At 39.0% G+C, this 24336-nt stretch overlaps 1 protein-coding gene across 3 annotated transcripts in view; it reads right to left on the bottom strand.

The window, feature by feature from the left end:
• The window catches only part of MYO1B (myosin IB), a 107368-nt gene that overhangs the window by 43764 nt on the left and 39268 nt on the right, over window positions 1-24336 (bottom strand). For all 3 annotated transcript variants that reach the window (XM_053947896.1, XM_053947897.1, XM_053947898.1), the window contains exons 4-7: window positions 15560-15654; window positions 12477-12581; window positions 9454-9500; window positions 6715-6778 (exon numbers count right to left, since the gene is read on the bottom strand). In XM_053947896.1, the coding sequence (XP_053803871.1) occupies window positions 6715-6778; window positions 9454-9500; window positions 12477-12581; window positions 15560-15654 (311 nt within the window). The remainder of the gene's footprint in view (window positions 1-6714; window positions 6779-9453; window positions 9501-12476; window positions 12582-15559; window positions 15655-24336) is intronic.

Here is a 24336-nt window from a genome sequence, read left to right as displayed (position 1 = left end):
TCCTGAAGGGTCTAAAGTAACTTCAACCCACAAAATTACACAAGTCTTCAGAATCCCTCCTCCACCTAAACTACAGCGAGTCAGGTTCAAAAATTACCTTCTGCTCCCATAATTAGCCAGTGACAACGATGACAAAATTCAGACAGTATTTATTAATCTTCTGATTGCCTAATAGCAGGACAAATTTCAAGTATTTACTGGCTGAGAGAGGCTGATCCCCCATCCAAGTGTTAATACATGGGCTGGGAAAGGCAAGGTGAGCAGCAGGCAATTCAGAGCTGTGCTGGCTGTGAAGGTTCTCCAGGCAAGTGTTGGAACAGATCACAGCCAAATTTAATCTCAAAAAAATAAACAACTTCAGCTCCCACAGTGGCTACACACACTTCAGGAAATGGCTGTATTCTCAAGGGATATTGAAGCAATGTGGTTTGGCTTATTTGGGTTTAAAAATATTCTGCCCATAAATTTACTCAAATGCTGTCATAAAAGCCCAGCTACACATCCTAGCAAAATATTTTATGTAAGCCTTCTAATTACATGCATGCCTTCAGCAGATTTAAAAAACAGGTTCCTGAATGTATTTAAAATTAGTTATGTTCAGGAGGATAATTGGTTTTTTTCACCAGTTTATCTTATTTATATATTTTTAGGAGCAACAAGGTTAACCAATTCACATTCAGTTTTCACAAGTCCTAATGTTCCACATTCTGTCAGCCTTCACAATTGAGGAAGAAAGCAGTCACTGTCAGAAAACCAGGTATTTTCCTTAACAAAGCAGCTGCTGTCAATTCTTTTTCAAATCTGTTCATTGTTTTTTTTTTTTTTCCTTTTCTTTCTGTTCACATGCAGACTGAAATCTTGTAGGACAGATCCAGACCATCTGCCCACTTCTTCAGAAAACTTCTTCCCTCTGTTTGCCCAAATTAGCATTTTAATAAAGCGACCACATATATTTTTCTTGATGCAACCACTGCACTGCCAGTAACTGTTGTGTTAACTCCCACCCAGTTGCCAGTTCTGTGGATCAAACACTCCAAAGAGAAAAGACAAAGCTGCACCTCAGACTGCTGCACGTGGCCCCTCGGTGATTGTGTTGACAGTGGAATGTGTGGACAGATGGTGCTCATCTATGTGAAAATCCACAGAAGCAAAACCCCCCAAACTCTCTCTACATTACATTTTGTTACATAGTCTATGTGAATTATGTGAAGGGACTATACAGAATTATCAGGAGAGCACATGCAGAACTACATATGGTGTGTTTATGGGTTAGGTGTTATTTCTGCATTATCTTACAGTGCTTCTGCTTCAACAGGAACATTTAACTTGTTGCACGCACCAAAACAAAAAAAAATTTAAAAATTAATTTGCCTTGGCAAAGTTTAACCTTGGAAACATTGCTGTCTGAATACCAATCAATTTGGATAATTCAAAATCCAGCTACAGGCCTCAGGTTCAGAAGATTTTTTTTTTTTTTTTTTGTTATTCCTAGATATCACTGTTTAAATGTAAGAGATCTGTGTAAGCACCCTGCTAAATAATTTGACTTAATATAAAAGAAAGAAAGAAAAAATATTCTGAATACTTCTGCAAACTCTAATGCAGCACAACTTTATATAATTTTTTTTTAGTTACTTGACCCATGAACTCAAGTGATGCAGAAAAATTTAGGGTATTTGTATTTCTCTAAATATACTAGAAATCAAATCAACATTCAAGAAAGGAGCAAATAAACAGTAAAACCAAAAAATGACACTACCTTGGTACATTCTGAATCATCCAGAAGAAGTTTATTTTAGTCATAGTGTCTTCAGCTGGCCATGACCAAGGAGCCCTTTAGCTGCTCAACTGAAGTTACAGAACATGTTCTAGTCACAGCAGCTTATTTCTACATCCTCATTACATTTTCTAGTTTCCTACCTTGATTATCTAGCTGTCATCAAAAAAAGTCACTGATTAAGAAGTTTCTCATGAACTAATCCCTATTATTCCCACCAAGTTCATAGTAATGTTCTCTTGGATAAACTGATCCATTAATTGTGTCAGTCAAAAACTACTAAATGGGCAGCATGTGCATTGACAATGACTGCAAAGATCATTTTAAGTGTTAAATCCTCATTGCTCAAGTGATGAACACTTTTTAAAAATGAGCTAATCAAAATGTTTAATATAGTTTGCAGCTTGTTTTCTCAAACTCTTCCTAGTTTAGGCAAAACCATTGCCTAAATGGTGGCAAACATGCTAAGAGGAACACCAAGGGGGATGTTGCAACAAGTGAAGATTTAAAACAAAAACAAGAAGAAAATCAACAAGATTCCCATAGTGTCCAATTGTCCAGTTTGTGCAATATTTCCCTAAGCAAAGGAGCTTTCCATCAGCAATCACAGCTCAGGCTCTAGATTGCTCAGTAAGTGGGTAATTACTTCTGACTTTTAAAATGAACAAACAAGTTGTTAAAAAAGAATAAGTTGCAAAGTTATCACTTTGCTAGTTAAAAAAAAAAAGTAGTTGCCTTGGAAAAACATCATTGATTTCTTTCATGCTGTTGTTGGAAAAGATGGAAAAACAGGGCCCTTTCTGAATCTCTTGTTATTTGGACTCTAAAGACATTTTGCTGGTTAAAAATGGCTTTTCCAGATCAGGCATTGCATATCCTTCACTTCCCAACCTGCACCAATGTTGTCTCTTAGTTAATCATTATATCACTGAAGGGCTCAGGCAGATTAGTAAAGATCAGCAAATGCTAAAAGCCAGGTATTTTTCAACGGGAAATTCCAGGTAAAACATGAAAATTTAAGACTTACAAAAACTATGGGAAAGATATTGTAAGATCCATGCTTTTCAAAAGGTCTAAACTATTGTGAAAGTGAAACATTTTGAGCTGTACTGTGCAAAACCCCTTCAGCCATCAAATTTAGTGTACACAAAACCAGCCACAAAACTAATGAACCAAGTGTGCACACAAACACTGCCTTAAGTACAAAACAGATGCAGCATCTGTGGACAGTCATATTTCAGAGCTGAAAAAAGCTATTGCAATTAGCACCTATTACTTCAAAACCAAACATACCTATTTTTATGTAAGATGTCTTATTGTGTAATTGCAGGTGGAAAAGAAACTACCATTCGCCTCTCTCTCATCCTTACTAACAAAGTAGTTATAATAAATGAAAAACTAAGAATAATATTGATCTTTTCTGTAATTTATTTCCACAATATAACACCCAGCTGAAAGCAACACTCCAACACTGCCTTTACTCATAAGTGCTCTGGAATAAAAGCCCTCTGAGTGAATAAGTGCTGACAAGACTGCAACAGCAGCAATTGTAAACAGCCTGCAGGAGGGCAGAAAGAGCAGATACACCTGAGAGAGAGAAAATGTAAATGCCATTTACCTGTTTGCAGGTGCCATTTAAAGCAGCAACACACCTTTAAGCAGGGACTGATGTTTGCTGCTAAACAGTGATGGGATGCCTACAGTCCCAGGTGGCAACACAGCAAGGGTTTTGTGTTTAGCAATGCCCACAGGAGCGGTCTGGATTTCCTAACCCCACGCACATGAAACAGCTCACCTGTGAATGGATGGGCTGGCTGGCACCAGGACTGAGCACCTTCCATGGGCTCCAGCATCTCCCACCCATTAGGAAAACAAGCTGGGATCTTCACAGAAAGCTAACAAAAAGGCAGGACTAACAATTCAGGCTTACAGCACCCCTCAGTCAGCCTTCCTCACCTTCCTACTCACCCACTGGTGGTGGATCACACAAATGCAAAACTTGCTGCCTTGTAGTCCAAAGCGAAACAATTCCTGACTGAAGTAAAATACTTAAAAGTTTGCATAAATCACATTAATTTTAAATTTTCCATTCCCAATTTCTTTTCATGACTGTTCACGATGATGTAACAGTAGATCAATTTCCTTGGAAACCAGCACGGTTGGAAGATCTGAGCTGCCATACACGAAATGAGACTGCACAGATTTTTACACTGTTCAAACACAACATTATCTTCACTTTGCGTACATACCAGTCTTGAATTTATAGATGCCACAAATCCCTTCCATTTCATTATTTCCATTCTGATTTTACTCAGAAGATTTACCCTTCTGTTTACGGCACATGAAATGTTTCGGATCTGTCAGCTGGGCATTCCCACTGGCTACAAACTGGGTAGGCAGACCAGCAGTGTGCAATGGCATGATAATTTCACCCTCTAAATCCATCCTGTGAAAGGTTCACTCCCAGGCTACCCCCTCTAATTAAGAAGCAGGAGCTGATTGAAGGGCACCAGGAGAATGGCCCGAGGGCAGGTCACAGCAGCATCAGCCACTCCTTGAAGGGTCACCCAGGCAGAGTGACCAGCCTTCCACAGAGCTTCACAGCATTCCAGAGCAGGGCAGAACAGCCATTCCAAGAGAGACCTTTCAGCCTAATGGGTCTCTGCTAATCCACACCAGTCTGACAGAATTAGTAGTTTATCTTGGTGACCATCCTTGCCACCAAAATAACCCAGAAGTTCTCCGTGCCTGCTCCCTGCCGCTCACACTATGAAATACATCTTCAGGCTGTGTCACAAAAAGCCAACTGCCTCAACTGATGTTTGGAAATTAAGCTGGCCAGAAACAACTCTTAAAGTTTAACTAAAGCATTATGATGTCATCCTCACGTCATATTAATACCAAACCAACAGACTGACAGAAATCAAAGAATATTTATGAATATTTTCATAATCATACTTTCCCCTTTTAAGGATAGGAAACTTCAGCACTACTCGACTTCATGTTTGATGAATTATGATTTTGACTTAAACCAGAGTAAATTCTGAGGGGTGTAAAAGAATTTAGGCCCCCAATATCTTCAGAATGATGATGATGCCTCACAGAAAAAGAAATGTTTGTGTTGCAATGCAATGCTACAGACATGTGGAAAGATCTAAGGCAGCACAACCAACTTGCTTTGAAAATGCAGAGAATTTAAAATCTCTTTTAAAGGGAGGTGGATGGAGTACCAAATTTTGCAAACACTTAGTCAAAGAGGAGATATATTAACATGCTGCTACAGGAACTCAGTATTTGCCTGTGACATACCCTGCCAAGGATGAGGAATTTGCGAATTCAACAAGTAACATCATTTCCGCAGCAGGGTGTACACATCAGGTCTTTATTCTTAAATTGAAATTAATCTCCTTGCTATTAGATATTTATTACACATGACAAGACAGAAAGAATGCCTAAAACAGGCATATTTTAGATGGATCCAAAAATATGTCTGCCCTTTGATACATATGTCATCACATCATTACAATTATATGTAATGTTATAATTACACCATGCAGAGACTTATGGGGCAGATAAACTACAGAGCAACTATTTGGATTGCCTTTTGATATGACACAATATTTTAATTACATGACTCAGTGCAGTACTTTCAAAGACAGACTGTTAAATGTCCACTCTTACAAAGCAGGGCTCATTTTTATGTATATATTTTGAATGTGAAATAAAAAGAAAGATAGCAGCCTTTTACACCTTGTTCACATTTAATTATTATGAATATATTATGTTTGGCCTCTAATTTTGTTAACTGCCAAATGTCAAAGCTAATAGATAGCCATAAACACTTATATAGTGACTAATTTGAGTTTCAAGATCTACTCTGTCACAAAAATTAGGCTCTTCAGGCACAGTTCCAAAAGGTGATCTGGTTGAGAAAAATGTCTGCCCTCTGAAAAAAGCCAAAACCTACATTTATGTGCAAAATCCCTCATAGTGCTTTTAAAATGTTTATGTTATATATGGAGAGCACGGTTCACCTTGGGCGAGTCTCATTATTTCACAATCAGTAAAATGCCAGTGGTGTCAAAAGTCACATCTTTAGAAGCAGCAATGAATTTGGCTGAGTAGAATGAGAGGTCAATGCTGGGTCAGTGACACCTAGTATAGTCACTCACTGCCCTCTTCCTCCCCTTTTAAAAATAAGAAAACCAAACAAATATGGCTTTATATAGCACCGAGGAGGAATTTATTTTAAAAGCTGCACTTAAACCCTCAAAAGAAAAGCAAGTCAAAGCATTCTGGGCTGCCATTCAGTTCCCAGCCTTTTTCTTCCCAACAGAGAGCTGGTCAGAATTTCTGAATTGCTACAGGTGTCATAAAACAAGCTCCAAGGCCACCTTTGCCTCCCTGAACTCAACTGCTGTACATCCCCTCTCATTACAAACCTTTTCCTACACTTTGAGGTGTATAAATGTGTACAGACAGCTTTGGTTCCAAGCAAACATATTCATCTCATGGTGATCTCCAGCACACTCTGTATCACCCCTGCAAATTACAAGACAGCATCTACCATAAATGACCCATCAAACCTAGCAACACATCTGATTCCAGGGATTCAAGAAGAAAAAGACCCTCAGATATCCATATGCATCTGCCACCAGCTTCAGAGACAATATACAGACTCACACGTATCACTCAGTACCTTTGAAACAACACAGTAAATTCAATATTCATGCTTACTTCTTCATGTCTGTTTTCACTTCCTCTAAGGTACATTATTGAGCACCACAACAGCAATAAAATTAAAAAGCAGAATTTATCACATGATGGAGAGATTCTATTAGACTAGCACAGGTGATCTTTTCAATAATTTAACCATCCTCCTTTCTACAGAAAACATTTTGATCTGTGAATATGCTGATACCAAAAGTAATACTCACAGTTGCTTATAACTCCCCCAAGTGGGTCACCCTTGAAATCAAACTCAATATCCATGTATTTTCCCTGTGAAAGCAACAGATTTTAAGATTATAATTTCTGTTTAAGAAAAACTGCTCAAGACATTAAATTAGTTGGTTGAAAGATTGGAAGAGTGATTTAACGATCTCCTGTCAGATTTTTGCAAAACAGAAAATCAAATTCAAATCTTCTAAGACATTATCACAGCCATGGATTTTTATGGAAACAGCTTTAATCGGGTCTATAAAGCAACCAAGTAACTTGCTGGGTTTCTAAGGGTTCTGTGAAGAAAACGCACATTATACAAACTTCCACTGGAGTGCCAAGAACACCAAACAATCCCGGCAGCCATTTAGGTAGGGCCATGCTTATTTACTGAAGGATGCAGGAAGAAATTATCTTGCAGGAAGAAATTTTCTTCTTCTCTCCCTGGGAGCTCTGGGAGCGTGAAGCAAGGCAGCTGAAGGAGAGCCGCCGAGTCTGGCCCCGAGCAGCGGCTGGCAGCGAGCGCCGCTCGTGATCGCGGGACGTTGTCCCCGAGCATGTGCCTGCCTTGTAAAAGTGATGGATTTTTCCCGCTGAACTCTTTCCCTTGGAACTCAGGAGACCAGAGGCAACAATTAACGGGCTGTCACCACACAAGCGTTTTCAATCCCAGCCACGCTGGCGCAGTGTGTTTCCTTGACTTCTGCTTGACTTTTCCACATCACAGAAGATCACTCTGGTCTTTGGATCGTTTTAATTTCTTTGACAAGTGCTTAATGTAGTAACAGCTACATTTAACAGTGACAAAACGGACAGACTGTGCAGAAAAGGCGACAGCAGTGCTGCTCGCATTGGCAAGGGAGTTTAGAAAGATAAAAGCTGCTGGTAGTAATTCAGCCAAATTCCACCCTCTGGCACACACTTAACAGAGGACACTGCTCACTGTGAGGAGGGTGAGGCACTGAAATGGGCTGCCCAGAGAAGCAGGCCAGGTTCAGGGCTGGGTTGGACAGGGCTCTGAGCAGCCTGGTCCAGTGGAAGGTGTCCCTGCCCATGGCAGGGGGTTGGAATGAGATGGTCTTTAAGGTCCCTTCCAACCCGAACCTAAGACTCTAGGACAAAAACAATACATTGAAAAGCCTTGTGTTTATACTTCCTTATTCCCTGCATTCAGGAAGAGATAGGGGTTTGCTTATTTTTCTATTTTACTTTTTATTACAGAACATAAAAAAACAAGAACTTTACACTGACTCACTCGAAGAAACATACTGATTTACTGGGTATTTCATCAAGATTAGCTTGACTCTACTTAAACTCTATTTTCCTTTTTTTACTGTATTGTTCAAGGGTAATTCTGAGTTGATTCAAATTTCAGAGATAAAAAAAAATTAAATCAATTCATTAAATTTTCATTTCCCAAGGACTGGGACAGCTGGGTGTTTCCAAAAGTATTTTTAGCTCAGTGTTTATAAGCAAGGACTTGAAAGGCAAAATAGTTGTTAGTTCCACTTTGTCCTGGAAGGACTTCTGGGCTGTCTGCTCATCATTTCTGCAGTGTCATGTCTGATAATTGCAGTCTTCCTAGTCTTTCTATTAAAAAAAAAGAAATTAAAAATCTCTACAGGTGCCCCAAATTTTGGCCCTAGCCTTGTGATGAAGACCCCTTGCTCTGCTCACAATCAGAGGCAATGAGCTGCAGAAGGAGCCTTCACAGATATGGAACATCATCAGCTCTTGAGAATTAGAAGGGAAGGGGAAGAAATCTCCCAAGTGGAAAAAAAAAAAAAACTGCTCTCCAATCTCACAATGTCCAGCACTTCTATCCATTTGCTTCAACTCACAACACACCATTCTCCCAGTGTATCAATTTTCCTTCTGTTGTCAACTTCACACATCTCACAATATTGCTTTTCTGGACACAAGTGAGCAAGTAACAGAATTGTATTCAGCTTTCTGATTTTAGCAGGAGAAACTATGATAAGTACTCACACTTCTGAACCTCTCAACTCTAGCATCAACTTCTCTGGTTTTTCAACTGTCAATTCTGATAATTTCTCATTCAGTTTCATGTCCAAAAAAGGTTGAATTCAACCAGTTGATTATAAAGAATTTAAGCAAAATAACGTTACAAATGTTCATATTAAAACTGAAGTTGCAAACACATTTTGAAATGTTACAGAAAGCAAATGGGAACCTAAAGTAGTAATTTTAACAACAACAAAAAAAACATATGAATGGAAAACAAGATCACATGGAAAGATCTACTTGCTAAGCAGACCAGTTGCTGGACACATGGTCTCTGACATTAAAGCCACCAGTACTAGAAAATTAAAGAATCCAGCTGCACTGCAATTGTGTTTTCATCCGGTCACAGGCAGCCACATCCTAACTTTGTTTCTCTTTTTTAGCCTTTGCTTTGATATTCAATTGAACTCTATGCCCATATCAGAAACCAACAAGATTTCTGGCAAGGAGGTGAAACATCTTTGAAGAGGCATCACTAATGATGCCCTACTAACACACTGGGGAAGGAGAACATGCTCCCGTGTAGAAAATTAAATACTGATTGTTGCTGAAGGTGTTTACCTTCTTCAAACAGTCCTCAGACAGCTACAAGAAAGCTCCCCAAATTATTCCTTCCCTCTTTATGGATGCCTTGCTGGCTGATACGTGGTAAAACACAAATAGCCAACAGCACAGCATGCTCCTCAAAAAGGACTGCAGAAAATACTTACAAATCTAGAGGAGTTGTCATTCCGCACAGTTTTGGCATTTCCAAAAGCTGGAGAAAGAGAAAAACAAATACAACAAGCAAATCTATCAGCAAAAAACATTTAAATGCTAAAATATCTAGATCTGCTTATATATTTAAAGGAATTACAGACTTCTGAGAAACAATGCCCTGTTCATTGTATGGGCATCAGACCCTGGGGACAGAGTGTGACAGACATGATCACAAATTCCAAAAACCTACAGAAGTCCAAAGAAGCTTTGTCTCAACACTTTCCTTGTTTAAAAAAGCTAAAGAAATATATACAAGAGGAAATGGTTCCAAAACAAAACTGTACCCATATTAAGCATATATCTTTGGGGTTTGAATCAACAAATTCATAATTTTATTACTCAAATAACTTTAAATACAGGAAATACTTCTTCCTTTTCATTCCAGAGAAAGAAAAGAATCCTAGTTCCCAGAATACATTAAAACCTGGAGGCCAGAAGTGAGGAAATTACAGAATGACACTTAAAAATTGTTTGCATAGAACAGTTTAATCAATGCTTTGAAATGGATTTATTTATACCATTTCAATTCATTAATCCTACCTCAAGCTGAATATTATTCAGCTGAAATCAGCCAGCTTTACAATGAAAATTTGTCTTCAGCTTAACCTAAACTAACTTTCTGAATAGCTTGGTTTAAATTTCTTTAGCTCGAGTTTTATGACAATGAAAATTGTCTGAGAAAGGACTTCCCAGAGCTACATTCAGATGGACAGCCACCATCTTAGAGCATGGGCAGAAGGAAAAAACTCAGACTGGAGGACAATTCAAGCTCTCAAACTCCCACATTGTCCAAGCACATGGAGTCAAACAGAAGTGTCCCCTCCATCATTGGGTACAGCACTCCTACTTCCAGCAGGAGACTTTATTTATCCCAGTATTTATTTACATAGCATATATATACTGGAAGATCAAGTCAAGTCAATGTTTTTTGGACAGAAATAAATACGTGCCTTTAGGCTTCCACAAACTTGCATGAGTAGATTTATTCTTGACCAAAGAACTAGAGCCAAAATGAAAAGTTTGTTGATCCTAAAGGCCAGGATAAGTGAAAGAATTGTTTTTAAATCTTTATGCCCTGCTATAAATCATCTTTTCAACAACCAAATCTCTGAGCTGCATTTCTTAAACACTGTGCTGAACAGTAAAGTCATTTATAACTGCATGGAGTCAAGCACAAATGTTCCATTATAAAGCATGAGGCACATTCCTTGGTTTTCCCTAAAGTTCATTGTTTCTAAAAGTTAATTTACAGTAGCAACTGTAGTTTAATAAAAATAATCCCATAAGATAAATTATGCATATGTAACACTTATGTCATTTTCTTGCACTGCAGTTTGACTGAAACAAAACTACATAACCAAAGAAAAATAAATCTAACCACAAATGCTTAATTTCTTTCTAAAACCTATATAAGCAGCCAGGTTTGCTCAATTTTTATTCCTTATGGAATAACCCAGTGTCCGACCTTCCAAAAAAGCTAAAGAGGGATTACCAGCACAACAAGTAGAACAAATAGTACCTTCAAATGATAAGGCTATCATCATTTATCATCATAAAATGGTAAGGCAATCTTCAGTAAGCTTAGCTGATTCCTCTTGCATTAAAACAAAGCTTCACAAACCAACAAGAAATCAAACTCATTTGGCAGTCCCTGGGGAACAATCTAGCTCTGGCAAAAAAAAGCCTCAGTGCCCACCATGCCGTTTCTGTCTATCTCTGAAATCTGCTTCCAGAACAGTGATGACACAACACAGCTCTTCTCTGTGAACCCAAAACAATGGAGGGTTGCAATCCCCCCCATTCAGCTTTAAGGGGAACACAGCTGATCATCAAAGAAAGACTTATCCAGCACTTCTATTATTCTTAAATGTCATCATTTCATCCTTTCTTTACAAGTCTTTGCTTACAATTTCTGTTTTGTGTACAAAGACCATGCTTTAACCATCCATTTCCCCACTGCTCTCTGCCCAACTTCTTGCATTCCCTTTCATTTTATCTATTTTTTTTAATTTTTTCCCTCTGTTTTCACTTGCAGAGTCCTTATCCCCTATAGGCTCCAATTCATCACATATAAACAAGGCAATAAACATAATGTTGACATTCAGCAGTCTTTACAAATGCCACATATGATCTGGCCATAATGCAAAATTATCTTTTGACAACTGACTTTGTCTCAGCACCACAACAGCTTTGAGAATTCTGGGTAAGACTCAGCCAGGAATTGACACAATAGATCTAAATAAGTCAATGCCAACCAAGAAACTTCTGAAGGCAATTATTAGACAATGGGACAGAACTGCAAGCTTTGAGGATCATATATCCTACCTCCAGGGGAAAAAAAAAAAAAAAAAAAAAGAGGAGATCCTGTTCTGGCAGCCAACATCTTTAAATTAAAATTACTAATTAAAAAAATAAAAGTCTTTCATGGGAGAGCAGGAATGGCAGTTGTCAGGAAGAACAGGCCAACAGTCACCAGACCCAAGAAACAAGTTTCAGGCATGCATATGGATTGGCTTAGTTTTTTTCTAAGATCCATTTCTTCACCCTTTTTTTTCTCCCTAAAAGAGAAATAATGTCTTACAGAGCTTGTTTGTTTACTAGAGACTACAATAATATGATTTGGAAGGAAATGAATCAGAGGGACTGAAGTCAAGTCTTTTGATACAGACAAGCATCATCAAGGCAGGGTTAAGAAAGGGTAAGCCCCTCTGAGAGCAGCAGCAGGAGGCTGGGAAGTATGACCTAACTTCCTGAGCTCTTCCTTCATGAGGGAAACCATTTTCTTCTCAGAAGAAGAAAAGAAAGCCTACACACCACTGAAGAAAATCCTGCAGATGTATTCACATAAAGCATCTCCTATGGTTTTGGACACCAAATAACAATGAAACATCATCAGAGTTTTCCAAACCAGCTCAGCTGGAACACCAGTGCACACACAGGCAATATGCTGGCACATACTCAGTGAGATTCTTACCTTCCAGGACTGGATTTGACTGCAAAAGTTGTTCTTTTACTTGATTAACCTCTGCCCCTTTTCCACACACAGCAGCTACATATGACATGACAAGTTTGCTTGCCTCTGTGGGGGAGAGCCAAATAAAACAGTGATAAGCATTGGCAAAAAGGCTGTAATATGATTTTACAGACTAAATCTCTGTCACGTTTTCTCAATGCCAGACAGGAACTGTGAGCACATTCATTTCAGTTTTCTCCTGCACTGTTGTACCATCTGGAAATGCAGAAGGAGCATACCCTGCTCTGAGACCCATGCCATTACATCAGCAATTCTCTCAATTTAAACACATCGAGCCTCTACCCAAGCTAAAAAAAAGCCACCACTGGATACAGCACATGACCTGCTCTTTTTTCATTTAGCCTCAGTAAGAGGCATTCTTCAAGGAAAGAACATTATCCCCTGCTGACACATTGGAGATGTTTTAATCTAGCCTGAAAATAAACAGGCCCAGGCAGTTTCAAGACACAAAATTCAATCAGTTTATATCAGCAGATACACAACAAGTGCAAACATACAACACTTATCCACATGTAATTACAACTCTAATCTACAAGGAACTGAGTAACTGCAACACCACATAACGTGCTGCAGTCCCTTCGAAAGTAAAACCAACAGAAAAAGTAAAGCATTCATTTAGACAATAAAACTAGTTTGGAGTTGCTTTTAAGAAAGTTTGGAACAATTTTTGGATTCTCAAAGCCGGGTTCAAATGAGTGTCAATCACCCATGATAGAAACAAATATTAGATAATCTATCCAACCTGTCTGTTTTTGCTGGTCAGGAAAAAGCAGCTGGAAAATGATTTGGTTTATAAAGAGAGTCTGTGATGGTTACTACGATGCATGACAATGAAATTTCAGGCAATATCGGCTGATATATAATGTAATTACTAACAGCTGGAAACCCTATCAATTCCAGACTGTGGTCATAAAAAAAAAATCATTACATTTGTAACAGATCTTCAGAGATCTGTTACAAATTTAAGTGTCTCATTTCAGGAAAGAACTGACAGATGAGACGTTATCCCTTGGATTTTGATTTTTCCTATTTAACCAAATTTGTTTGATAGCATTATTTTACTACCTCATGTATAGAGGAAAATGAGCAAACCTGCCACATAGGAAGCAAGCAAGGAGAAAAAACTATAGGTGTGTTCAGAAGGCTCCCATCTCCTTTATTTGTGCTTCAAACCCAGCTCTCATTTTTGACTCTGTTCCCTTCAGAGCTTGGAACTACCCAATTATTTAATTTGAAATATTTCCTAAAACAGTCAACATCTTTAAGCACTCAATCACTGAGAGAAACATGCACTGAAGCAGCAAAAAAGCTATTTATAATAGTTTACACACAATGACTTCAAAACAGTCTTTGAATATCAGTAAAAGAAAATAAAGGCTCTTTCTCTCATTAGGAACTCTGCTTGGCCCAAGAAAGACATAAGGAAGGGAGTTATCACCCCAATTTCAAAACATTTAAATACATCCCTTATTCTGGTGATGCACCGTGTTTTCTTGACCAATGTTACTATCGGGTAACATTAAAAACATACAGAGAAACAAAGACAAAATTGGAAGTAAATAAAAAGACTCGACTGATGACAGTTCCGTTTCAGTTCTTCCAGGGCAAAAATGTCAAATATTCTGGCCTCCAAAAATTTAAAACAATTATATAGTGTATCTGTACAAAGAAGTTTGTTTCCTTAACTTCAGGAACTTCCTACCCTCTCCGCCCTCTATTTGGTACTTAACTTTAGAAAAAAAGGAAAAATTCATATTATTTCCCATATGGCTATAAAAATTACAGTACCCTCAAAATCAGAACCCTCAAAATCTCTATACAAATCTAAATCTACTATTTACATACAGAGAAGTTCAACAACTCAACCTCTGATTCCCCTTTCAAATGAATAAAGCAATAATATGTGTGCCTCAGTTGTATGAGGTGCTTGATAATTCACAATTCGTGAGGAAATCAAGACATTAAACACCACCAGTGCAGGACTCTTTGCTAAAAGCTGAACTTCTTGACAGAACCTCAAAGAGTCATATTAATAAGAACTTGGGTTTTTTAAACTACACTTCTGCTGAACATGTTTTCCTGTCATTTAAGTAAATAAGGATCATAGTACAAGATTTCAAAACCTCTCAATTGGGTGCCACTAACCTAAGAGTACTAAAGATGATGACTACACTTTATACACTTTTATATGTTTCCAAAATCTTGGAAAGCAACTTCTTGTTACCTACTTTGAGTCTTGCTCAGAATAAGCACCCAAAGCCCCACATATTCTCAGATGCAAAGGAAAAAATCTCTCAAATTACTTGGAAACAGATGTATGCCTTCCTACCCGCTCTCTCTTTTGCAAATCACCTCTGTTTTAAATTGCTATCTTTGAAAATAACTGGCTTCTTTCCTTTTTAAGGTCTACCTAAAATGTACTGCAGTTATGCAATCCTCTCTTGGTTTCTAACCTTCCAGTTTAAAAACCAGTAGTCATTTTCATGGAAATGTCAGCTTTGCCTAAGAAACTCAGTTCGGTTCTGGCACACAAACCAATCTCAGCACTGCAGCTGAGCACAGTGTGCAAAAGGCTGATAAAATTTCCAAAGTAATCAGTTACAGTTATTTCTTTTCCTTAGATAAATAGTATAATCCAGTTTTTAAAGGCATGTATTTATTGAGACACGTGGAAGTATCAAGTACAGAAAACTCAGAGCATTCAGTTTTCCATGTCTTCAAGTTTCCCACGAGGACAGCCTTGCAATACTCTGTGACAAGTCAGCATTACTTTGGTGCAACTCTGAATACTGATGAGGACACTGTATTAACATGACATGGGACTTCAGTGTGGTGACAGTGTGAAAAAATACTATTTTATGTGAGCTCACAGCTGCAGCAACAAGTGTGGCAGCACTCACTTTCTGCAATGGCCAGGCACAAAGAATTACTGACATCTCTCAACTCTTACCAACTCCAGGTTCCCTTTGCAAGACTCTGAGCAACCCTGACTGTTTTTTAATCAGATCCTAACTGCTCCTTACCTGTTTTCCCAGCTCCACTCTCTCCTGTGATAAGGATGCATTGGTCTTTGTCCTGGTCCCTTAAAGACCTGTAGGCTTCATCAGACAGAGCAAAGCTGCAAAGAAAGAAAGAGACAATGGAGAATTAGGAAAAAAAAACCCAAACTACCAAATACTGACAATAATTACAATCTGTCCTTCGCACACCCAGGAAGAAAAAAAAAACCAACAAAAACCCAAAACTCTCCAAGTGCTAATGTTCCATAAGTGGTGAAGCATTCACTTTTCAGAACACAAAGACACCCAGAAGCAAAATGGATACTTTTACTCAGAGGCTTACTTAGACCTCCTTTAGGAACGAGCAAAGATAATCCTGAAGTTTTCCTAAAGACAGAAAAGTAAAAACAAAATAACAGAATTTTAGGGAAGTGTAGCTATCTTTCTTATCAAAATGTCATATTCTCAACTGAAAAAATGTCAATGCAACATCAGGGCATGGTTTGTCTGAAGATGTCTGTAACATAAAGGAAAGAGGACAACCCTGAGCAATAATTACACCGTAAGCCACAATTTCTATTCAGTAAGAAGAAATCTCACAACCTTATAAAACCATGAGGATTTTAAGCCCTTGGGTATAGCTGGACTTGTGCATAAATATGCAGAATTATTTCCCACTAACTGTGCTCTTAACCCAGTAAGTGTGATGTCATGTAGGGAACCTAGAGAATATAATAAGAACCAACAGATTTCCTGTACCAAAAGTGTCTTTTCCTGGAGCTCAGAATATCATGACCCTGAAACTCCTGGGCTGCAATTTGAATCCAGATGTGCTCTGCTGCCATGCAGCAACATATACTTTGGAGAAGTGCAGATGGTTTACTTATATTTAGTTTTCTTTAGTAGTAACTTTGAGACAGAACAAAGATTTTTCATTCAACTGCATTTTTCAATTAATGGAATGAAGTACTCTGGAAACTAAGCATTTTCCTCTTGGAAAAACTGAAATAGTATTTGAAAAATAACATAAAAGCAAAATCCAAATAAAAAGGCACAAATGCATAACCCAATTAAAGAGAAAAGACGATCTCCAAACACAGCATATTTTTACACAAAATAAACAGCTGTTCAACAGACCAAGAGTTTTGTTAGATTACTGCATCTAGTAAAATATTTTGTGTTTATATATCTCCAGAAGTGGATATTGTTTATTATTTACAGCAAACAAACCACATATGAAAAACAGAAATGAACTCTCAGGTCAACATAAGATGCAGAATCATTGCAGGTTCAATGCACTTTTTAGAAACTCGATTCTTTATTCTACAACAGTTCAGGAGCTTCACATTCAGCTGATAACAGCAAGCAGATCAAGTGTTTGTTTTGGACAACACAGCTATAGGGTGCTTTTCTTTTCACAGGCAACCACAGTTCCTTTATAGAAGAGCAAGCTCTTTGTCATGACACCAGTGATGGGAAGCAGGAACAACACAATGCAGGCAGTGACAGCCACACAGGGCCTTGTCTAGAGCCTCCTACTGCTGCACTTTGAAAGCTTCAAATATTAAACCTACATCTACTAAAATTAGTCCATACTTATTGCTACCCCTTAGCTTCAGGCTTCTCTCCCCAAAAAGTTTATGAAGAGCATGACATGTTGTCTCCAATTTGTCATCGGGTGCATGTGCAATACCATTTTTTTCTACTTCCTCATCCCTCACCTGTATTAGATTCATTTCACAGGTGCTTATTTGGGTTTTGGTTTTGTTTGCCTGTTTATGGTCACATCGTGTTACCAGCCCAGCAAGAGATCCAGGCAACCAAGTGAGAGCATTCTGAACGATTTGGAAAATGGGGAAATGAAACACCTCACAGCTCCTTTGCTGCTAAGCACTAACACCCTCCCCTCCCTCTCCAGGGCCTGCCAAGGATGCTCTTTGTGTCCCTCCCATCTTCTCTCCTGCAGCACATCTGCCAACCCAGCTCCACCACCCGCCCAAGGCTCCACCTCTCACTGCTTTTCTCCAGCCTATTTTGTCCAAGGCACTAAATTACAATTCTCCTCTCTGCACAGATGGCTGGACCATCCCCTCAACACCCGTGATCAGAGGTCATTAACTCCTTTTGATACACATCCCATCGAACTCAGAGCAGGCTGATCTCTCAAACCTTAATACTGCTGTGCTGATTGAAGCATTTGAGCTCAGTAGTTCAGCTGGAGGTGAAAATGTGTTTACAAGAGAGTAGCAGGCTGTAATGTTTTTAGCATTACAACGAAGTCACATTGTGATGTGGCCAACATGCTGGAAAACTAGCAAAAAAAATATAAAATATTCTGCTGCTGCTGCTGAGAGACCATGACACAATTTCTGGCACCCATTTTACTGTTTGGAATCCAAACTACAGTAGCAATAACACTTTACCAGACTCTGTTAGAGGACATATTTAGGAAATTAATAATATTTGTTGAATGTTGCTGCAGATATACTTGCAATTTGAAAAGTACAACAGCACTCAGAAAAGCTTATTCCAGCACTACCTTCCTTTTTTTAAAGAAAAAATTAAAAGCAACAGGATGAAGATGAAAGAAATAAACTTCACTGAGCATTCATGGGCCACATGAGACACACTTTAACAATAATGCTGTCATTTCCACAGGTTTGACTGAGGAAAACTGTCTTTCAGCAAGACGATAAAACTCTGAGACACTTTTCAAATTTACAGACTGGATAGCTCATTCTGTGCCTCTTGTCCTTCAAACAATCTTGGCCATCAACTAGTTTTTCACTTTTGAAACAATTTTCTTGGCAGTAGTTTCACACTGGAAAATGAAATCAGCATTAAGCACAGAGGAAATATTCTCTGTTGATATACTGAGTTACAAGTTAATCAGCTTAGCACCCATTCATCTTTTCTAACACACTGAATTTAAGTTTCTCAACAGCCCCTGTCAAAATCTATTTTACTGCTTGATGTATTTATTAACTCTGCCTGCACTGCATAGTTAAAGACATGAAATCATGCTTTTTGTCCTTCCTCCACAGAAAAACTGAGAACTTAATACTGCAATGAGGTTTCTGAAGTTAGAGGAGAGAGGGGGATTTCATCCAGTTCTGGTTTAATCTAATCTAGTCTGAGATTTCCTGCCATTTTCTCTAATTTACACAACCCACAAAGCCTAATACTACACCAGGGTATCAAATATTATATACTACAGACAAAAGAAAAAATAAGTCAACTCATTTCAAAAGAAGTTACTTATCAAAAGTGACCCAGTAGAAGTTTTCTAAAATCAACCACTGATGTTTCAGCCACTGTTCCAACAATCCAATTGGAGGAGAAATAACCAAGAGTCTATTTAAACAACTATGACTTGTCTTTCTGGTACTGCAAAAAAGCAATAGCACATTTATGTCAGTCTGAATAAAAATCTTTATCTTAAAGAAAAAGATACATCTATTGAGATGTCATGTTGACTTTCATGACACAACATTACACCTCACAGTCCTTCCTCTCTATTATCAACATCTATAATAATCTTTACAGTAACAGAAAACCCAAACAAAAACGAACTTTGAGTCTTTTAGTTCAAACTCTAGCTGATAAAAATAATAGAAATTCATGCTATTGCCTATTTGTTTAAAAAATAATTTCATTTAAGGTCATTTAAGTTTAACACATATTAATGGTCTATAGACCACAAAGAATCCTAGCCTTTCCTTTTAGCAACATGAAGAGACATGGCTCTGTGAAGCCAACATTTTCAACCATGGATTCAAACCACATACCACTCTTCGAGCCACCTCACAATTACAGTGCCTAAGTAAAATTTCAGAACAGTTTAAAAAGCAGTTATAAACCATGTGTTCCGAATTAGCTGATGAGGGCGTCAGCAGTGTCAGTTACCATACCTTATAATAAGCTCTCCTTTGATTTTTAGGTTTTCATGGAGGAAGATGACATCCTCTTACCACAACAAACACAGAAATATTTACTGGAGCTCTCTTTTAGCTAAGACTTAAGTATAGAAGCAATTTGAAATTGAAACGCCGCCCACACCTAGCTCCGTAAGGAGGCTCTGCTTCTTTATAGCACGGCCTCTTCAGCCACAAGCTCCAGATGGCCAGATCTGTCACAAAGTCCTAACCCAGAAACTTAAAGGGAAACAGCATAGACCTCCAAGGGAAACTTCCAAAGGGCTCTGGCAATTTTCAAGTTCTCAACAGCATCTCTGTGCTTAAACAGTACTCTGGGGCCAAGAAGAGACAGGAGCCAGGTTCCCACCCACTCACCTTGAAACAAGCAGTAAGTGCAGCATTTGAACACTCCAGATTGCACCCACAATTACAAAAGCCATAAAAATCTCATTCTTCCAAGTCAAAAATTCACTTCACAGGAGCAGCTTTTTTACCACCTTTTTCCTGTAAGCCAAACTCACCAGGGTCAGTATTTGCCAGATACCAGTACTTATTTGTGGTATCATTTTCACGCTTCCTTTCATTTTCCTTCACATTCTCAATTAAAAGTAACTTGTTAACGCTATTTTAAATTCTCTCCAGTTGCTCTTCTCATGCACTAATAGAGTCAATTCACTTATTCACCAGCTGTTGCTTTGATTCAGAGATCCTTGGTCCCCATGTCAGAACATCTATTGCTTAATCTTGGCTATTGGCTGACAACTTGTTTGCTGCTTTCAAAGGAAATGAGGAAAACCTCTTTTCTTGACTGTTCCAATTCCTCATGAAGCAGAGTCCTGCTACCAGGGTTCATTTCTGCCCAAACATGTCTAAACACACCAGCAGGATGCTAAAGGCCAGTGCTTATCACAAACTATATACCACGCTAGATTAAAAAGAACAGTAGTAATACGTAAATTGTGCATGCACTTTTAATATACATTTTATATAAAATGTAATTTAGTTACTTCAAGTTTACTTAAGATCATAATTTAATTTCCTTCCTTCTCTTTCTGAATGCACAGAAGTGCTCAGGGTAACAGCAAAGAAATTATTTCTTTCTCTCTTGACATGCAGTAGGAAAACATCAGAATTACAGTTTATTTCCAGTATGAAAATTCTAACAACCTGAGCTAGGAAGAGTCAAGCAGATTTTATAAAGTGCTTTGAGGCTTTATGTTGTAAATCACCACTGTTTGCTATATATATTCCCCCACCCATTGAAGCTCAGTGGAAAATTCACCATTCAGGAAAAACAACTGTAAGAGATTATTTATAGTATTAGCTCATAGTGCAGAATCATTTAATTGCCCTAAGGATAAAAAGTGTACTCCCATTTTCCATAATTACAAACTGTCTCATGTTCAGCACTTTGACACACTTGAAAAGAAAAGGTTGATTAGCCTGCCACTGGAGTGAATAAAGTAACAGCTGAATTGATGGAGCATCAGCTAAGATGGACCTTCACAGGCAAGCAGCTGCTCTTTGAAAAATGCCAATCAGGGGGGAAAAAAAATAAAACTAATTTAAACACCAGGATAAATAGGTGTGCTAAGACAGATGGAAAGCCTTTGCTCCTATTCATATCCTCCATTTTTATTTTCCTGGTGAGCACAGAAACCTGCTTTATCAACAACACTGTGTGGTAATACACTCAGCAGAAGGGTACCTCCTGCACAGGCCTCCCCACTTTGTTATTCACGTGAGCCACTGTGACATTATTAGATGCAGAATAAAGCCCAAAGCTGTGCAAATCATTTGATTTGTAAGAAGCAGCCATCATTTACAGAAGGGAAGGGACAGAGAAAAAGGGAGGGGGAAGAGGACAAAGCCACTCAATTTTCTTGAGTAAGACACTTTAGTACACAGGCTAATATTAAGCCAGAGAGATTTATTTTCTGATAGACTGGGAATATAATATAACCTCTGATGCTCATGCATACACTGCAGGTTTAGCAGAAGACTTGTCTCTGACCAATAATCTGAGGTCTGGACAAAAAGAAAAAAGTTCTTGCTGAAAATCTTGTCTTTCTCAGACTGAGGCAGATTTAAGATGTGTTTAATGAACTTTGACTCCAAAACCTCCCTATAGAGAGGTTCAGACAATACTTCTTCCAAAATACTGTGCCTGCACAGCCACCCAGCTCAGCAAAGCCTGGTCCTTTTCCCTCTCATAGGATGGCACACATTTCCACTCTAAGGGAGGCTTTATCAGTTTTGATCGCTTCCTTTTACTGTAAGTAAAAAAAAAGAAGTTTTTTTTAACCAGCAGTGATCTTTCCCCAGCACTGTACAGAAAAGCCAGAAATGCAGCCATTGATTTTCTTCCTATTTCAATGTCTAAGACATCTTGTTAGAGGTCACATTAATGAGATGGAAAACAAGAAGTGCCTTTCACCAGGAGCCTGTGATCCAGCTGTTGCCTTTTTTTCCTTCAACCAGTGCAAAACAGGATCTCTGTAGCTGAGGATGACCATGCCTCTTGCCAATCCAGACTACTACTCTCCCTCTGAGTTGTAGCAAGCCTGGCAAGCATGGCCACATCCCATCCCACAGCTCAGTCCTGTCAGCTGGCAGTGAAATACACCCAGCAGACCGTGAGGAGAATAACAGGCATGGCCCAAGGCTGGGTCCTCCAAGGAAAGCAGGGAGCAGCAGGCAGAACCCTGGTACTGCAGATAACCAAGCCCACAAGCCCATCCCCTGTCCCCCTGGCACGTTTTCCATGGACCACCAGGTTGAGCTGGGTACTCCAGGGCACACCAACCTGAGCTGACATTGGCCAGTGCCAGCTGTACCCACCATAAACACCTGCAGCTGCACACAAATGTGGCTCGTGGCTTTTCCTGAAAAAGGCAACTAAAATAGCAAACTCCTGTCTGGAGCAGATTCATGGCATTGAAGTGAAGATACACATAAATTGAGGTGGGGCAGGGAAGCAAGCATCTATCCCCTTGCTTTTCAGAAGAGCAGCTTGGCTTGGATTCCCTTTTGACTAGTCCCCTTTTCCTTGAAATTTCATCAGGCAGCTGGATGGCACATAACCATCACCTCCTCACCCATACTAACGCTCTGTGGTTCAGTCCAGCACGAACCAGTAAGTGGCAGTCCCACAGCACTAACCAGATGAGTCTGTCACCCAAACACTCTCTGACCCCAAACACCAGGCTGCGCTACCCAAGGCACACACCAGCTCCTCCATGGTCACACAGGAGGACACAGACAGGCCACCCACACACCTACCCCGAGTCAGTCTGCTCTCACCTGCACTGCAAAGATTTCAGGTTTCTTGAGGGAAAAGGCATTTCTGTTCACAAAACCAATAATTTTATGGGGCTATGATATCCCTGAAGGGAAGTACAGGAAGTGTTTTCTATTGTTTCATCAAAAATCAGATTTAATTAGATGTTTATTTGCTAGGATGAATCAGCAATCACATGCTTGATTTGATGACTGCCTAAACCAGCCAAGTCCTTACACTCTGTGTTCTGACTCCAAAGCTATAGGCTGCAGGTTTTTCCCTGAACTGCCATCCCAAATGCACTGGAGGAGCCTGCATACACCTGGGGAGAAGCAGCTTCATGGCACAGCAGAAATGCTGATGGCAAGCTCCTCATTTTTCTCCACAGACCTTCTGAAGCTTCCCAGTCCCTGAGGCTGGGCTTATAAAATTTGGGATTCATTCCACTTCCCTGGGTCAAATGGAGCAGCAAAGGGTCAGACAGCTGAACAGAAAGGGAAGAGAGGAGCAAACTGATTTGCCATGCTTGGCTTCTGTCAGAGTTTAACTAGAGGGCACAAAATTATTCAAAATCCCAGTTCACTGTTTCATCTACGCAAAAGCAGATTTGAATTGCACTTCTGAGCTTTTGTATGTGTGTGGAAATGAAGGGCTGCTGGGACAGGGAGGAAAAAGGGAGCAGGAGAAAACAGTCATTCCTTTTCTGCATTGAAATATAGAGATTCTCAATATTTTTACAGAAAAATGAACTAGTTTCTGTACCTAATAGAGAATGCGTGTGAAACTTGGGGAAGTTCACTTGCCAAACACACATGTTCAGATCAGCCTTGACCAAATTTTACATCAACTAAATCTTTCTCTACCGAGCAAGAAATGCCTTGATTATGCTGCTACACCATGAGAATAACATGCTATCAGTAAACACCCCCAAAAAACTGTAATTCATCTTGTCTTAGCTGGCTACAAAGAATACTTTTTCCATCAAAATAAAATAATGCAAACCAATTATTTCTCATTTTTAAAACACAGATAGTGCTTAAAAAGGGGCCCTTAAAATTATTCATAGCTATTGCAGAAATAATAAGCCCAGACTACAGGTTAAGTTGGATACTTAGAAGACAAAACTCTATAATCCTATTAGAGGAATAATGATCATTATAACTTGTTCATTCCTATACAGACAGGAATATACTATGAATCTCTTTTCTCCTTTCTTTTTAATTTATAAATAGGATGTATCTTTGGGACTTACAGTGTGTGCTTTTCCCAGACAGGGGCAGAGCATTGATTTGCTCTGTTCAAAACCTCCAGAGACAACTTCATCTCGCAGATGAAACCACAATAGGGCTGTGCTGGTTGTGGAGTTTTCTTGGGGCATTGAAGGGCAGAGTGCTGCTCTTATGATTTCACATGAAAAAATGTTTAGCAAATAGTGTTTCCCTGTCTCTGCCTCAAAAACAACGCATTCTCCTGCTTAGCAAATAGAAAATCCTGCTTTTTTTCCTGCAGCCCTAGGAAGCATCCTGAAATCAGAAGGCAGAAATAAGTGATTTCCTCCTGATGCAGTGACAGCAGAGATACAGCAAGTCAAGTTTTGGAACCAT

The sequence above is a fragment of the Vidua chalybeata genome, chromosome 7, assembly GCF_026979565.1.
Source record: "Vidua chalybeata isolate OUT-0048 chromosome 7, bVidCha1 merged haplotype, whole genome shotgun sequence".
Taxonomy (NCBI): Eukaryota; Metazoa; Chordata; class Aves; order Passeriformes; family Viduidae; genus Vidua; species Vidua chalybeata.
This window is presented reverse-complemented; position numbering and strand designations above follow the sequence as displayed.